At 42.6% G+C, this 12883-nt stretch overlaps 1 protein-coding gene across 1 annotated transcript in view; it reads left to right on the top strand.

The window, feature by feature from the left end:
- OTUD7A (OTU deubiquitinase 7A) overlaps positions 1 to 12037 on the top strand; it is a 60633-nt gene extending 48596 nt beyond the window's left edge. The window contains exons 9-14 of the mRNA XM_087941700.1: positions 989 to 1116; positions 1833 to 1982; positions 6266 to 6380; positions 6737 to 6821; positions 7453 to 8950; positions 11951 to 12037. Of these exons, the coding sequence (XP_087797826.1) occupies positions 989 to 1116; positions 1833 to 1982; positions 6266 to 6380; positions 6737 to 6821; positions 7453 to 8883 (1909 nt within the window). The 3' untranslated portion in view covers positions 8884 to 8950; positions 11951 to 12037. The remainder of the gene's footprint in view (positions 1 to 988; positions 1117 to 1832; positions 1983 to 6265; positions 6381 to 6736; positions 6822 to 7452; positions 8951 to 11950) is intronic.
- The last annotated feature ends 846 nt before the right edge of the window (positions 12038 to 12883 follow it).

Here is a 12883-nt window from a genome sequence, read left to right as displayed (position 1 = left end):
CGGTTGTAAGTCGAAGTGCAGAAAGAAAGCAGGGAAGTCTTCAAAGCCAACCCAGTTCTTTCATAATAACGTTGCGGAGGAGAAATTACCATCCTGGCCTTTAAATTATAGATGGGCTAATTTCCTTTGGTGCCAAAACAAGCTTTCAACCCACGAAACGGTTGCTTCAAAGCGGCCTCTGTTTTTAAAAAGAAGAAAACAAAAGGACAGATTTTGAAGGGTTCTCCTAGCTTGCTAGCTGCCTCCTTAGATCTTTTGTTTTGTTTTGGTTTTAATGAGCAAATAGACGCCTTAAAAGAGATATAAACATTGCCAACTTCCAGAGTTTTGTAGAAGTTTCGGTGTCTACCTGCCAATTCTGGTACCACGGAAATGACGATCAGTGGTTCACGTAAAGTGGCTACACGTGACAGTTCTTAGATTCCAGACAGAAATATATCTCAAGGGGTCTTCAAGACCCCTTTGATATTCATACCTGCCAACTTTATAGGCAAAAATTTACCTGCACAGAATCGATGTACTAAAAATGGTGTACGATGTTATTTAATAGGTACCTACAATTTGGGGCTTCGTTGTTTTGTTAATTTGCAAGGCTTACTGTATTAAGTTTCTCTCACGCATGCGACAAAGTACACGCATATATTTCATGGTAAGTAACTGTAAACTAGGGTTGCACCTGGCCCCATAAAGTCTTAGATGTGGCCTCCACAGCCCTTTTAGGTATTGCTATGGAATTGTATTCGGTTTATTTTTTTTTTAGACAGACAAAAGGGGAAATTAATAAATGCAGCACATTAAATTTCATTCCCTGTACTTCATTTAAGTTTGCAACTATAGCTTTGATCCCATTTACATTTCATGCTGGGAGAACTAGCTAGTTCTTGAATCCAACCCAAAGGTCCTTTTGCAGAGCTCTGCTTCTCTCAGGAGTGTCTTTCTAGCAAGCCTCTTCAGCTCTGGTACGATAGTGGCTGTGTTTGTTTCTTAGAGTGGAGAATTCGGAAGACCCCGTCTACGAGAGCCTGGAGGAGTTTCACGTTTTTGTATTGGCCCATGTTTTAAGGCGACCGATTGTCGTTGTGGCAGATACAATGCTACGGGATTCAGGAGGAGAAGGTAAATTTTCATGGCTCTTTGGACCTTGGATGGCGAGCCCAGAGTTTTTCTCAACTTTGGCCATATTACATTTGTGGACTTCATCTCCCAGAGTTCCTCCTTTCCTTCCTTCCTTCCTTCCTTCCTTCCTTCCTTCCTTCCTTCCTTCCTTCCTTCCTTCCTTCCTTCCTTCCTTCCATCCATCCAACCTTCCTTCCTTCCTTCTTTTGCTTCTGGAGTCCTTACGATGCATTTTGAAGTCTATAATTTTGATATACCATGACTGCCTTAAAAAAAGAAGATCCTTACTTCCTTTTTACTCAACAACTTGTACCATATCTTCCATGTGATAAAAAAATCTCCTAAACACCTCTAAAGAGTTTTAGTGAAAATGATTAAAGAAATTCTAAAGAAAAATAGGAAAAAGGACGAATGTGTATATAGATATGTATCTATGTAAAGTAATGTAACTAAATAAATATTGTACTATAATAATAATGGAAATAAGTAAGGATTTAGTAAATAAGATATAGATATATTTGTAGCAAATGAATTTAATTGACACTGATGGATATGTACACAGTTACGACAACGCTGCAAAATGTGAGAACTTGTTTCTCTTTTTGAAAACTTGAAATTTTGAATAAACACATATTTTTTTTTAAAAAAAGAAGATCCTGGGGTCTGTACCTGTCGCTTATTTTGTAGCGCAGCAACTTTTTGTGTGTTTTCCGCAGCATTTGCACCCATCCCCTTTGGTGGAATTTACTTGCCCTTGGAAGTCATGTCCAACCGATGCCATTGTTCTCCCCTGGTCCTCGCTTATGACCAAGCCCATTTCTCGGCCCTCGTATCAATGGAACAGAAAGACCAACAGAAGGAGCAAGGTAGGTCCGGCTTGAAATCAAACCGACTTGTCACAAAGAAGGGACCGCACAACCACCCTTGAGCCCAGAACTGACCAGGACTGAGATTTAGCCAAGAATGAACCGGCCACAGGTCATATTGGAAGGTGGTTTGATAGGAAACTCTAAAAGCTGCCTGTGCCCAGATCCTCCTGCGTTGGGCTGATGGATTTGCAGCATAATATATTGCTCACCATTCCAGGTCAATTCTAAAGTATCTGATCGCTAAAATGGAAGCAATCCTTCCCCTTACTTTTTTCTATGGCTCCTCTGGGCATTTTGCCTTTTATCAACAGTAAAAATCTCTCTGGTGTGTCTATACTTGTCATGAATTCTCTTGAATATTCTCCAAGAGAGAGTTGAAAAACAAGAGTAAAACCTAACAAGCTCAGGAGCAAATAAAATTCTGCAGGTTACTACGGTGTCACTAAGATGATACCTGTGCACAGAAGCCAGGAAAGGACTCGTTATGAGATGAGGGAGCCGTCTGTTACTTGAATAGGCAGTTGAGAAAAACAAGAGAATTCCCTTTTTTTGCTGGGGGGAAAATAAAGCCTTTTGAATTAAAATGTGTTAAAAGACTAAAAACCCAGATATAAACTGGTAAGGTAGCAGGGCTTCATCTGCTCTTAGGAAATAATTTTTTTATGGCTTTCGGAAGGTGATGTGGGGAGAAGCTTCCAACGGAGACATCCTTTCCACACATGTTCTTCAACCTTCCCCTCTTCTTCTTCACCCCTCAGGCGTGAATTTGATAAGGAAGAGACAACGATAAGTCAACGGTCACCCTTAAAAATCAAAGAAAGGCATAAAAACAAAAATAATAAAAGTAAGATCCAAAGAAACGTCTCTCCTCCTCCATTTCTCCGATAGGAAATGTGGTAAACAAAGAATATTATGAAGAGAACAACGTTTTTTTAAAAAAAAAAACTGGAGAAGGATTGGCAGAGTCTGCTTTGCCCAAACGGACTCTCGGTGTGGTTTTCTGATCCAAAGTCCTCCTGCGGCTTCCCTCAATGTTAAATGAACTGCTCTCCTCGGCGTCCAAATCATTTGCTCCCAACCTGGTTTGGCCTTCGATTCTGCATGAGGTTTTCATATGAAGTAGATTATGGATGTGGAGTCCAGTTGAGTCTTCTCATGTCCACACACCCCCAAACCTTGCAGCATCCCTCGCTGGAGAATCAAATCTCAAAAGAGTTTCAGGAAGTTTAACCTCGGGTTTTCTCTCCGGACCTTTATTGATCCGATGAGGCCGAACGTCCCCCGTGAAGGGGTTTTAACATCCTCCTGCTGGTGCTTTCTTTCAAGAGGCTTTTCCCGGGAAAGGCAGAAGTGGCCTTCTCGCTTTATAAAGCTTGCTGAGGACGGTGAATAAGCGCCATGCCGAAATTCTTTTAACCGTGGATCGGTGGCCAATATATTCCTAGAAGCCGTTTTTTCCCCTCCACGTGTTTGTCAGTTCAAAGACACAAGTCCTTCTTTCTGCCCCCGGGGCTGGCTTCCCCCCGATGGGAGAAGCCTCGTGGCTTCTCTCCCAGAGTTTGCTCAAAGCCTCCTTTGATTTCAGCAGAACAAGGAGACACTTTGAACGGGAAGACAAGTGGTGACGGAGGTGGTCGACTAAGCAACAACGCGGGATTAGATGATTGGGGTTTTTTCTGGCAAGTTGTAGGAGGTGGTCGGAAAGAACGGGGAGAGATGACAATTGTCATCTTGTATGTGTGTATTTACAGTTGTATTTGTAAATGGGTTTAGGAACAGTGGCAACCCAACTTTTCTAGGAGAAAATGGATATTTGTTCGAATTGGAGCCACCAAGGATTGCAAAGCGAGAGCCATTTTGGATAAACTAATATCCTCAGTAAAAATTCTAGAGAAGGTCTTCTTTAAAATGCTCCAGATTAATTGTGTGTGTGTGTGTGTGTGTGTGTGTGTGTGTGTGTGTGATGTGGCTGCTTCTTTTGTTAGATCTTGTAGTGCTTCCATCTTGGAATAGAAGAGAATATTCATACCTGTGAGGTCTTTGGTGCTCTCTGAGCTTCGTGACCCCACAAATTTGTTTTCAGCCAGACCGAAAGGGGAGATTAATAGATATGCAGTGTGTTAATTGCATCGCCGTAATTCATGACGTTTGCAACTGTTCAGAAACCATTCAGAGATATTGAGGAGTCCGATATATACAGTATTTGCAGCGTGATTCTGTCTCCTCTTTGCATTTGGCAAGAATATGAAATTGAGATGAACTCCGTAACTCTAAACTTTGAAGTGTGACTTAGTTGCCTGTGCTTTTCCACTGATCATTTTGAGCGTTTTGCCGTTTTTAGCTGTGGCCTGTTCATCAAACCATTGTTTGAATGGGTTACAACTGCATTATTTGAAGATCTGAGGGGATGTAGGCTGTTTGTAATGGATTGAGTGGTCCAGTGGGCTGTTTATTTTTATTTGCACGGAATCTTTTTCAGAGGTTATTGGAGACAGATTGTATTATTTTGCAGGAACTCCACAGGGTTAACTTAATTGAATTAAAGGATTCATTCCTTTGGACATTTTGTCAGTCTGGATGTATTTTTATGACAAGTTTGAATTTGACTATCTTTCCCCTATATTTGTTGTGGGTTTCGTCATTAGATTTTAGATATAGATTTTAGGTTTAGGTTAGATTTTAGGTTTTGTTGTTAGAATAAAAGTCAGTTCATACACTGACAGTGCTTGTATGCATTATATATTCCCTGTTACATGAGAAAGTATACAGTATATTCCCACTTAAAAAATATTGAACATAAAGATTCCTGCCCACACCTTACAGCATTTCTGTTAAAATTTTAACAGTTAAAAGTGGGAGAACGGGAAGGGAAGACAGGTAGCTTGGTCCTTTCCTCTAATGTGCTGCAATTTTATTTAAAGAGCAGGAGAAGAAAGAAGCTTGCAAAATGTTATTTGGTGGTGAAAAAAATCTCTCCAGAGAGTTCCAATCTCCGGTTTAATCCTTTCGTTTCCTTCTAAAATATCCTTCGCATCAAAATACCGTTTTAAAAAGTCGCTGCAAGACCCAACAGGTGTGACCCAGAATTCTTGACAAAGTTGCATAAGACTTCCTCGGATGATGTGCTGCTTCCTTGGCACCTGTACTTAATGAATTAATTAATTAAAAGAGCCGCAGCTTTTGTGTTGCTTTTATTCAAAAGGACCCCACGCCTTTTAAACGAGAGGCGGTCATTGCCACACACAGTGAGTGCCATCTAGTGATATAGGGACAATATGACAAGCCCTTGGATGTCCTCCCTTCATAGCTGTGTTTATTGATCTAGGTAGGACATAAAGTATATTTCCTGTATACGAGGCCTCTTCTTGTATTAGCAGGGGATGTTTTCTAATGCATGCAAAACACTTCGAACGCTTTTCTTTTAGGTACCCTGAGAACATTTTCACCAAGACAAATTCCTTGTGTGTCCAATCACACTTGGCCAATAAAGAATTCTAATTCTAAATCTAAAATGTCGGCAGAGATTCTCAGTCCTCCAGGTCAGAGTTGTCTCAAAGGTGATGTTTTTCAAAAGGCAACTTTCTGTTTTTTCCTTTTGAAGACGTTTTGCTTCTCACCCAAGAAGCTTCTTCAGCTCTGACTAGCTGGTGGGGAATGGAATGATTTATCTGTACGCTTATCTGTATATTTTGCATGTATGTACATTGTACATATATGCAAACGTACAGAGGTTTCTTATGCCTCCTGAGAAAGCACCTTTTGGACTTTGAACGTTCAAGGCACGTTGCTGAAGGATGTTAAGATACATCTCGGATATAATTTGGATGTATAATATAATAGGATGGAGAGATTATACCTTATGATAGTTTTAGCTAGGATGTATAACACGATGGGAAGGGGGGAAAAAAGGACTTGCTGTATCCAATACACAATGACGTTGTATAATTTTGAATAGTTATGTATATTTAAAATGTATAATAAAATATATATTTTTAAAAAAGATACATCTTGGCCCTTGAGGCTATAGTGCCCCTCGCCAAAACATTTTTTTAAAAAATAAAAGCTGTAAAGATTATTGAGAATTTATTAGAACAAAAATGGGTGCAGCTTGCATACTTGTCTGCTTGTGGCTGAAAAGGCCATTGATCAAAATATATAGACTGGCGTAACTGTGTCGCTAGCCATTTAGGTTCTCTCTCTCTCTCTCTTTTTTCTTCAGCCATTGTTGCTTCTTCTTTCCCAAGTCGCCTTCCTTTCTGACCTTTTCTTCTTTCCTTCAGCGGTGATCCCCCTGACCGATTCTGAGCATAAATTACTGCCTTTGCACTTCGCGGTTGATCCGGGCAAAGACTGGGAATGGGGCACCGATGACAGTGATAACATCAAATTGGCCAAGTAAGGTTCTTTTCAGTCTCCTTCAAGATTTCGAAAGCGGCCCTTTATGTGTCTTCAGGGCTCCTGGTGGGCTTTGCAGAACGGGGATCGCAAACTCGAGGGAAAGCTTGGAGCGTTAGTGCTCTTGTAACACCATCGCAGCCAGATTGGGTCTCGCCAGAGGAGACAGGAATGGGGTATATTTTTCAATCCTCGTGGGAGAAACTCCTTTTTCTTTCCTTCCTGGTCCTGTCCTCACCTTTAAGGTGGCGGGTTGGAGAGATCGTTTTGCCGTGTGAACACCTGTGGCAATTCCTTGTGTGTAACGTATCCGACATGGTGGGTTTCCCCCTTCTCTCTCTTTTTTGTGTTCCCAGTTTGATTCTGTCTCTGGAGGCCAAGCTCAACCTTCTGCACAGTTACATGAATGTAACCTGGATTCGCATGCCGTCAGAAACACGGGTAAATGTTTTTCCTTTGCCTGGTGGCTTGAGAGAAATAAGGTCTATTTGTTTGGCTTGAGTTTCCACTCGAAAACTGGCAACCCAGGGCTGGGCATGGACACAAGGGCAAAAGACAGCCTCCTGCCCAGTTGTGTTAACAGGAATAACACCCACACAACAGTACAGAAAGAATGCTTGGATGGTAGGCAAAATCTAGGAAGCTTCTAGGAATCGCTCGCAATTTTCACTTTTGTAGACGATTTGGGCTGTGGTTGTAGCATCAGCCTTACTTCATGACACCTAACTAGATTAAATCAGAATATAACTGTATAAAATGCTAATATCTAATTCCTTCCACTGCATTATCCCTCATCTTGGATGCCAATGACTGAAAATGCTGGGTGAAAAATTTTACAACTTGTTGAATGAAAACCAAGTAATTTCCCTCCCAAATATTGAGCTGGCTGCCCCTGTAGAGTTTCATCTGGGTGTGGTGTTAACCAGATGTTATGCACAGCAGCCCATGCCTTTAAAGATAATTTGATCTTCAGAAGGGAAGAGTTTGGACAAACTGCCTGCGAATGTACACAACGGTTCTTTGGGTTACAACCGCTCCCGGTTTCTAATGGTTGTCCTGCTTTTTCTCCCAGGCTCCGTTGGCTCAACCGGAATCTCCTACTGCCTCCGCTGGAGAAGATGTCCAGTCGCTGGCAGACTCCATGGATTCAGACAGGGATTCCATCTGTAGTAATTCCAACAGCAATAACGGCAAAAACGGGAAAGAGAAAGAGAAGCAGAGGAAAGACAAGGAGAAGAACCGAGGGGATTCGGTGGCTAACAAACTTGGAAGTCTCAGCAAGACTCTGGGCATCAAGTTGAAGAAGAACATGGGTGGTCTTGGTGGGTTGGTCCATGGCAAGATCAACCGAGCCAACGCTGGGAACGGCAAAAACGGGGAGATCACAGAGAAGCCTAAAGAGAAGAAGTCCAAATCGCGTAAAGGAAGCAAAGAGGAATCGGGCCGCTCTGCGAGCACGTCTCCCTCGGAGAAGACCACCCCGTCACCCACGGAGAAGGCGAGTATCTCCCCCGCGGAAAAGGCCAACTCGAAATCTCCGTCCGAGAAGCAGCCGGACTCCTGGAAATACAGCACAGACGTGAAGCTGAGCCTCAACATCTTGAGAGCCGCCATGCAAGGAGAGCGGAAGTTCATTTTTGCCGGCCTTCTCCTGACCAGCCATAGACACCAGTTCCACGAGGAGATGATTGGCTACTACTTGACCAGTGCCCAAGAGCGCTTCAGTGCTGAACAGGAGCAGAAGAGGAAAGAGGCGGAGAAGAAGGCCGCGGCTCTCGGCGGCTCCTCTTCTCGGAAATTGGACCAAGAAGGGTTTTCCAAGGAGAAGCTGGACTCATCTCCTCAGGGGAGGGCATCACCAGTGTTGTCTCAAAGCCATACCACTCAGCTGGTTTTAAAGTTCAAGGACCGTTCTGCTCCCACAGCGGCTTCTTTCTCGTCCCCTAGCAACAGCGCCAAGAAGAGTGGTCCCATCCCAGTATCTGCCCATTATAGCCATACGCCCCCCGTCCAAAGGCAGAGCGTCATCCACTTGCACGACTTCAACGCCAAGCCATCCAGCTCCCAAGACGACGCCTACAAGCCCGTGGTGGGCACCCTTAAAACGTGCGCCACCTATCCTCAGCAGAACCGCTCCTTGTCCTCGCAGAGTTATAGTCCGGCCCGGATAGCCGACATCCGTACGGTCAACACGGTGGAATCCTTGGCCTACACTCTGCCCACGGACCCCAAGTCACAAACGTACACCAATGGGTTTAATAACAGCAACGACATTAGAGACAGCTTAGAGTACGTGGACGAAGAAGCTCCACAAACCTGGTTGAACAATGAGAAAAACAGAAGCAGGACCACGGTTTGCCCCCTGTACGCCATCCAGCAGAACCGTTGCAAGACGGAGAATTGCTCCTTTTACGGCCGCCCCGAAACCAAGAACTTCTGCTCCTGCTGCTACAAGGAGGAACTCAAACGTAGGGAGCGGGAGAGTAAAAGGTCCCGGCATTGAAGACGTGGAGCTCTTCGAATAAATATTTATTTCATTCTTTTTCTTACTTAGGACATACTGTTATGTGGTAAGGGACTGAAAGAGGAAAGAACCGGGGCGGGGAGGGAGGGGGGTTCTAGAAAGCGCTAGCTTTTCAAATTTTTCTTTTTTTGCAGCGGGGTCGTGGGCAGGAAAACAAAAAACAAAACAAAACAAAAAAAAAAGAAAGCGGGGATCTGTGGTTGATCAAGAGTTGGTGGCTTCCCATTTCACTGGTGTCTTTTTTACACACGCTGGTAATCGGAAAGGGTCTTTACTTCTCTGTCAGTGCTGTATCTGCGTGGTCAAAACTTTACTAATGGTGCCTGAATTCACACTGACATCACTCAGGTAGTAGAAAGGTTAGGGAAAAAGTCATAAAAATAGAAGACGTGGTGTGGTAAGTGTTCATGTGTGTCTGCCTCATTCTGTAGATCAGAGGTGGGGAACTCTGGGCCTTTTGGGAGTGTGGACTGGCTCAGGAATTCTGGGAGCTGAAGTCCACATGTCGACAAGCTGAATTCTGGGAGTTGAAGCCCACAAGTTACAAAAGTCCCAGGGTTCCCCACTCCTGTTGCGGATCACCTCCACAGAAGAAATGTCATGTTCCATCGCTCTTCTTCCCTTGCTGTTTTTTTTTTAAAGGGAAGCGAGCATCGTAAAGGTGTATTTAGTGCGTATTAACTCACTAACATACTTGCTATATAAACTGTGGTTTTTTTATAACCCCATTTTTTCCATAGACCCGCCAAGGAAAGCAGTGGGTCCAAGACAGCATCTTTTATCACCCAACAGTAACGTCTTCATTCATTCATTCCTATACGTGAGCTCTGGTTTTGGGTTACACCAATTGGTCAAGATGGACAGGCCTATCCTTCAATTGCACAACCTTGCCGGCTGATATTAAAATTAAGGCTCGACTCCTGTATTAAAAATGAGCACTTTGCAGGTTGGGGTCAGGGTAGTGCAGCCCCTGATATGGTCAGCTTGTCATCCGGCACTGCAGGCTATACCATTCCCTTAGTTTAGGAATACTGTTATTGCCACGTTATTTAGTTACATTTTTCCCGGATGTTGGCTCGTTCCAAACTTTCTGTAGCCTGTATCCCAGATCCTTCCCGTTCCAGAGAAGAAGGCAAAAATGGTCTGTATTCATTTGCACTGATGTTAAATTATGGACACCTATTTTTGAAAAGCAAGCTATGGGCTTTTTTTTACACATTCTTAAATGTGGCCCTTCGAAGTTTGAATTCAGAAAAAGGGCAAGCAACTGGATTTATTTCAGCAAATTATTTTAAAAGCTCCATTGAATCAAGACTGTGGATCACTGAACCAGCTGGATAACTTTTCTAGAGGTATCGGATTGTTTTGTCACAGGTCTCGCGTTGTATACGAGATCTGTGTCACTTGAGACTTTCAAGAAGAGATTGGACTGCCATTTGTCAGAAATGGTGTAGGGTCTCCCGCTTGGGCAGGGGGTTGGACTAGATGACCTATAAGGTCCCTTCCAACTCTGATTATCAGTAATCTGTTAAATGGGACAACCCTGATTATTTATTTTACGAATGGATAGCTTTCTGCAGCCAGCAACCATTAGATAGTAAAATCCGTCAAAAATATAAATCAGAGTTAAAATCAGCCATAAAATTTAGCAAAGGACAATAAAGGGAAATGTCATTTACAGCAAAACAATGGCAGGTGTCTTTCTTGCTGCCAATCCAACTTCTCGAGAACATCTTCCAAGCTGCCTGTATACCCCTTGTCCAGATTGGTCTTGCAAAGAAACAAGAGAAATTTTGCAAGTGGATTCCAAATTGATATAATATCCGAACCTTTAGGCCTTGTCAAGATCTTGGTCAGTGGTCATCCGCATCATCTGAAGATGCTAAGCCTTCTTCTTCTGAAGTCATCTCTAATCTTGGAATAGGCGGAGTGTGAATAAGGGAAGAACATTTTATAACGTCCCTTCATAGCTGATGAAATAGTCAAAACAGACAGAGAAGCAATCCTAGTTTCCACGCCAATCTTTTCTTCCTTGGATAATATTTCTTGAGTTTGGGTAGAACTCCCCAGCCGTATGCATGATCTTTCAGAAGAAGCCATGGTATCTCCATCACTTCTGATTTAGGTTAGATTTGATCATATATTTAGTAAGATCTGAGGGAAAAGTGGCAGGAACCACTTTTTATCTTCCTTCTCCCTACTTTTCAAAGCCAATGGTTTGTTATAAAAACCACGATGCAATCCATTATTGGATTCCTCCCTATTCTGTTGTGTTTCTGTCTTGTAATCATCTTCATCGGCAGACCTTGTTAGGGCATAAGAATGGGTTACATTCTTATACAGAGCAATATAACCTAACTCTTAGGATAATTTTTGTCTACATCTATCCTAAGTTGCATCTCAACCTGTGCATCCTCACCCATTCCGTTCCTTTGGTTCCGTTCCATTCATAAAAAGAGAAGGGAAACCATTTGTCCCCAACTTGAAAGCACCTTCAAACATCCAAGTGATTTTGAAAAGCTCGTTCCAGATCCTTACACCCCGGTGTAAGAATTCCTCTCCCGATCATGCATCATTTTATATTTGGTTCTGCTTCCCTAAATATAAAACAATGGTGCCTACTGTCCATGGTTATTCACTTGTGTGTTTTACTCACCGTGTCATAAGTCTTCTGGAGAGCCAATCGCTGATGCATTCATACTGGCCTAGAAAAGGAATGAGAAAGTTTCCTCGGCATCGCTGAATAAGTATTTTAATTTTAGGAGGTTGAATAATACTTGACTATAACAGTTTCTCTATCTTTGGGAAGGTGCGGCAGTTCTCAGTTAAGGCCAACTTTCCCCCATAAATGCCGTTGGGTTATCACAACCCACTATGGGTCCACACTGTCAGCTGACACACACATCAGAAGAGTGTACCAGGATGTGTACAGAAACCCTGATTCCTAGCTTATTCCTAGTCTTTGGGAAATCTCAGAGAGAGAGAGAGAGAGAGATGACTCTATTATTAATACTAATTGGCTTTTTTTGTCAATGTTTCCTCTAAGATCTGGGAGGAAGAACGTGTTGGAGAATGTCTTTTCCATGCCTTTTGTGCTTCCACTTTGGGATCAAGATATTCAACTGTGGTGGGACTGGGATGTCTGGCTCTTGAACTTTGGGTCCAGTTCATTCCCAGGAGTCTCCCTTCCAGTTCTGAAGAAAGCTGTGGGGTCTTGATGTTCCTTCTTGGTTGTGGTGATTGCTGATTCATTTCTTTGGCCAAAGAAACTATGGTACCAGATGGAGAAACCTGTGATTGTATTTCATAACCTGTGTGTGTGTGAGAGAGAGAGAGAGAGAGAAAGAGAGAGAGAGAAATTGGACATTGTTTTTAAGGGAGGGTGAGTTAAGCAAATATTTATTGTTATAGATTGGTGAAGGAACAGCCTCCGCTATTCCTATGAATACACTTCTGTAGGTGAACCCAAAAGTGTTTCTTTCAAGGGGCAACTGGTCTTTCTTTGTCTTTCCTTGAAGATGTTTCACTTCTCATCCAAGAAGCTTCTTCAGTTCTGAAGGAAAGCCCAAGAAAGTCCAGTTGCCTCTTGAAAAAGCGCTTTGGGGACAACCATGCGCTGGATGACGGAGAAGCTCTGTAGACATTATGTAGGTAAAGTTAGTTATCTAAAAAAAGTTGTCGCTAGTATGCACTTCATTTTTCTTTTGCTCAAAGACGTCTTTCTAACGTGAATGATATCTTTTCAGAATGATGTACGCAAACAGGCACACAAACAAGCAACATATACAGATATATTACCAGTCTTAAGGCATGAAATAATTGATGCTCTGCCTTGGAGCATAATATCAGATGTCTACTTGAATCATTCCACTGTTTCTCTTCTTCACGATTTGATTCGAAGCCTAATCCTTAAATTGTTGCAAAGACTATAATTACTATGGAGTAGAGCTATGCAAATGCAAATCCTTGAAATCCTTGA

Source organism: Pseudonaja textilis, chromosome 13 (assembly GCF_049901715.1).
Source record: "Pseudonaja textilis isolate UNSWEBS1 chromosome 13, rPseTex1.2, whole genome shotgun sequence".
Taxonomy (NCBI): Eukaryota; Metazoa; Chordata; class Lepidosauria; order Squamata; family Elapidae; genus Pseudonaja; species Pseudonaja textilis.
This window is presented reverse-complemented; position numbering and strand designations above follow the sequence as displayed.